The 4,589-nt window shown below is 36.7% G+C and overlaps 1 protein-coding gene across 2 annotated transcripts; it reads left to right on the top strand.

The window, feature by feature from the left end:
* The first annotated feature begins 1,945 nt into the window (after positions 1 to 1,945).
* On the top strand, positions 1,946 to 3,579 carry LOC110868936 (glutathione S-transferase T3-like). 2 transcript variants are annotated; one of them, XM_022118220.2, is made up of 3 exons: positions 1,946 to 2,488; positions 2,534 to 2,655; positions 2,809 to 3,579. In XM_022118220.2, exons 1-3 carry the CDS (start codon positions 2,253 to 2,255, stop codon positions 3,555 to 3,557), a joined length of 1,107 nt encoding a protein of 368 aa, XP_021973912.1. In that variant the 5' UTR covers positions 1,946 to 2,252; the 3' UTR covers positions 3,558 to 3,579. The 2 variants fall into 2 exon arrangements, with proteins under 2 accessions (XP_021973912.1, XP_021973911.1); XM_022118219.2 differs by having other exon boundaries at positions 1,946 to 2,655.
* The last annotated feature ends 1,010 nt before the right edge of the window (positions 3,580 to 4,589 follow it).

Here is a 4,589-nt window from a genome sequence, read left to right as displayed (position 1 = left end):
CGGGTGGGTGACGCTCTGGGCCCAAATCGAAATAGGGCCCGGAATTTGTATGTTTTTCAAAAAAAAAAAAAAAAATCTTAAAGGGGGCCCGGATTTATGAACAAAAAACGATTTTGAGTCTTTTCAGAATTTTGAATTTGTGATTTTGTGGCCTAATTTGACAATGTTTAGACTTTGACTATTTGTATGTATTAAAATTTGCGAATAAGCCCCAAATTTTTTATCTCGCACAGGGCCCTTTTTTTTGTAATTTTCGAAGACGGCCCTATCATGATGGTTGAGAAGTCGACCTTAGACATAGCCCAAACAGGATGAGTTTACACGTAAGATTTTTTACGATTCAAAACTGGTTTTAGGCAAGCTGTTCCTAGTTCACTTGATATCAACCCAAAGGAATACCCAACAACTGCCAAAAAAAAATTTTGGTTACGTCCTTCTCTAATGGAAGGTTTTAAAATAATTTTTTGAGTTAAATGCCATTTTAGTCCCTGTGGTTTGGGTTATTTTGTCAGTTTAGTCCAAAGGTTTCATTTTTAACCTGTGGGTCCAAAAAGGTTTCACAGTTGCCATTTTAGTCCACTGGGTTAACTTCATCCGTTTTTTCTGTTAACGAGAATGCCAATTCGGTCATTTTTTATGGCTGAATTGCCCTTTTACTTAACAGAATTACATACAAAATGACTAAATTGGTCTTCTCGTTAACAGAAAAAATGGATAAAGTTAACCCAGTGGACTAAAATGGCAACTGTGAAACATTTTTGGACCCACAGGTTAAAAATGAAACCTTTGGACTAAACAGGAAAAATGGCCCAAACCACAAGGACTAAAATGACATTTAACTCTAATTTTTTAATCGCTTATCTAATAAAAAAAATACAAGTAATTAAAAGGTTAAAGATGATATCAATCATAAATTGACACAACATAATCCGAATAGGACACAAATTAAAACTCGCGTTATACATAGGAAGCCTAACATGACATGAGTTTTTTGTTGGTTGATAACAACACGACTTGTTTAACCTGCAATTTTAAGAGTTAAATGTCATTTTAGTCCCTTTTGTTTGGGCTATTTTGCCAGTTTAGTTCAAATGTTACATTTTTTGTTTGTAGGTCCAAAAAGGTCTTACCATTGCCATTTTAGTCCACTGGGTTAACTTCATCCATTTTTTCTGTTAACGAGAAGGGCGATTCGGTCATTTCATATGTAATTCTGTTAACTAGAAAGGCAATTCGGCCATATAAAATGACCGAATTGCCCTTCTTGTTAACAAAAAAAAAAGATAAAGTTAATCCAGTGGACTAAAATGACAACAATGAAAACTTTTTGGACACACAAGCGAAAAATAAAACGTTTGGACTAAACTGACAAAATGACCCAAACCACATGGACTAAACTGATAAAATGACCCAAACCACATGGACTAAACTGACAGAATGACCAAACCACATGGACTAAACTGACAGAATGACCAAACCACATGGACCATAGAATACATGAATGAAATAAAATAAACGGATCAACTCATGAACGATATGTCGTCCCTAACGCAACTTGTTTTGCTAATGTGGTCGCATGTTCGAGCTGAATCTAACGAAACCCTTTTAGTTGTACTAGTCATTAGTGGTAGTTGCTTGACGGAGGTAACTGAACTATACTAGTCATTAGTGGTAGTTATTCGACGAAAGTAATTGAACGTTAGTAGTACTGATCATCAGTGGCAACTGTGATTGATAACAACTTGGTCCATCGGTGGCAACTGGGAGCAGTAACACTATTATGAGAAATGAGTGTACATCAGTAACAACTTGAGCAATAAGTAATAACTGAACTACTATTGACAGGCAATCATCAACAACATTAGAGTTTTATGTTGATATTGCCAAATAATCGCCAATTGTTTTAACCGCTAAGACCCCCCGTAACGGGGCGTTTTTTTTTAAAAAAATTGCCAAAAAACGCTGCATAACGCCGGAACCCCCATTACATGGGGCGTTTCCGGGCGTTTTTTTTGAAAAAAAATGGCTCCGGCGTGATTTTAAAAACGCTGTGAATTCGAAAGATGCCAAAAATTCGACCGTTTGGCAACGGTCAAAAACTTATTTTTTTTTTTTTTAATTCTAAATTTTACCCACTATATATATATCATTCCATTTTCTCCAATTTTTTATAAAATTTCTACTACTTTCTCACCCACTCTCTTCTATTACTTTATAAAAAAACCTCCACTTTCTCCTATTTTTTTACAAACATGCATCCATACCGACCCCCGTTTGGTGGCCCCGCAAGACCCACGAACCCGAACACAACCCAACCGCAAACCCCGTACAACCTACAAGACATGGACCCGAGCTTTTTAAGTTACGCGGCTTACTTGAGTGGCGCCCCTCCTTTTGTTTCTCCCACCTACGGCTTTGGTCAAGCCGGCGGGTCGCAACCGTCACAACCCGAACCCGAATCCGAACCCGATGTCGAGGTCGTGCCGGAGTCGCAACCCGAACCGGTGCAAGACAAATCGAAACGCGGCAGAAGGTCGCATAAAAAGAAGGAAAAGGATGAGCCTCGACGTGCAAAAACAACCATTAAATGGACGAAGGACGAGGAATACACGTTGACTCGGGCGTGGCTCGATATTTCGGAGGACGAAGATACCGGTAAGTTATTTTTTTTTTATTTTTTTTTTCTGTTTTTTTATATTCTGTTTTTTTTCTGTTTTTTTTTCTATTTCATATATTCTGTTTTTTTTTTCTGTTTTTTATATTTTAAATTTCAACTTATATTTTTATTTTTTGTTTTTAAATTTGTAGCAAACTTTCAAACGGGCCCCGTTTTTTGGGATAGGGTGCGTGCACTCTTTTATAGCTCGTGGGGTCAAGGCGAACATCGGGACAAGGATTCAATTTCTAGCAAATGGACCGACATCAACAACAAATGTCACGCGTTTCAAGAAGTTTACCAACGAAACTACGATAATCGCCCGAGCGGTGAAAGTGACGTCGGGGTTTTAACAAAGACTTTGGAGGAGTTCGATAGGACGAAAAGCCCTTTCACGTACTATAAGTGTTGGGAGCTACTACGAAAAAGTCCAAAGTGGGCGCTTGTTAATCCAATGACGACAAGTAGTAGACGCCGGGCTAAAAGGTCAAAAACATCATCCTCCGCCGACCCGTCAACTCCGACATCCGATGCCCGTAATGTTGATTTAAATGAAACGTTGGACGTTGACGAGCAATTTCAAGACGAGTTGGCCCGACCCACCGGTAGAAGAAAGGGAACCGGGAAAAAAACGGTCGAGTCGTCTTCCGATCTCGGCCTAAAGGATGATTTCGAGGAGATGAACCGTCGTCTCCAAGATATTCACGACCTCGGCCACAAACGTTGGGAGATTATGAAAGACCGAGTAGTTGAAACCAAAAAGTTCAACGAGTTGCAAGAGGCGCGACAAATGGAAAAGGACATTGAGTTTTTGTCCAAACCGATCGACCACCTCCAAGGCGACGCGTTGATCTTGGCTCAAATGCGTCGCCAAAAAATACGTGAAAAATATGGACTTTAGATCATCTAGTTTTTTTTTTTTTTCTGTTTTTTTTTTCGGTTTTTTTAATTTTCTGTTTTTTTTTTTGTATTTTTTTTCAAGTATTGTAATTTATATTTTAAATTAATGAAGACTTTATCTTTTATATTTAAAAAAAAAATAATTGTCAAATGATTGAGTGGGCATTATTGGGATAATGCCCCACTACACCTTTTTTTCTATAATGCCCAAAGTATGACTAGGCGACACGTGGCGCATAATGCCCCATGTTGGGGGCATTATTCTTGTTTACCATTACGCATGGTCTAACTGTGATATTAGTTCATGATAAGCTGTGATGTTTCAACATAACGTTGTGATGATTCCCCACCTACATACAGAAGGTCTTTAATTTGTTTTACATATCAGTTTTTTCGAAAGAGAAAAATATACTTGTCCTTTTCTATCATAAAATTATCCGACAAAAGATTTTAATTACCACAAATATACTTTAGTCTCAAAGTGATTAATTACGTGATTTTAAGAGATATCCAAGTTATTATCAAATTATAAATCTCCTATTTTACCACAATCCAAAAGCAATTTTATTTTGTGAAATAGAGTTACAAGATGTATAACAAACTATTATAAAAAGTATATATTTTGTAAAACCATATTGATAACCCGAACCAAAAAATATAAGTAGTGTTGAATATTAGTATTTTAATTTAGAGTAAATTACAAGTTTTGTCCTTTATGTTTACTTCAAATTTCAGGCGCTGTCCTTTTTGCCAAAATCTTGCAGGCGATGTCCTTTACATTTTAAAATCTTGTATGTTTTGTCCTTTACGCCAAACCTGGTTAGAAATCTTAGTTAAAAAAGGTCATGCGCACGGCACATAAGGGTAAAATTGTCATTTTACTCTTTAATTTATAAACTAAAAATATGTTTTTAATAGGGTATAATTGTTTTTAACAAAAGGTAGTTTCTAATAATATAAATTAAAAGGATGAGTTCTAATTTTGAAATAACGAGTGTTTAGGACCCTGTGCATTGCGACAGGACCGTAAACA

Source organism: Helianthus annuus, chromosome 7, assembly GCF_002127325.2.
Source record: "Helianthus annuus cultivar XRQ/B chromosome 7, HanXRQr2.0-SUNRISE, whole genome shotgun sequence".
Taxonomy (NCBI): Eukaryota; Viridiplantae; Streptophyta; class Magnoliopsida; order Asterales; family Asteraceae; genus Helianthus; species Helianthus annuus.
Note: the sequence above shows the minus strand (reverse complement) of the source record. Positions and strands in the feature narration are given on the sequence as shown.

Coding starts and splice junctions, on each gene's coding strand:
- LOC110868936 (XM_022118219.2), top strand. CDS start 2,253: ATGCATCCATACCGACCCCCGTTTGGTGGCCCCGCAAGACCCACGAAC. Junction 2,656..2,808: donor TTCGGAGGACGAAGATACCG/GTAAGTTATTTT, acceptor TTAAATTTGTAG/CAAACTTTCAAACGGGCCCC.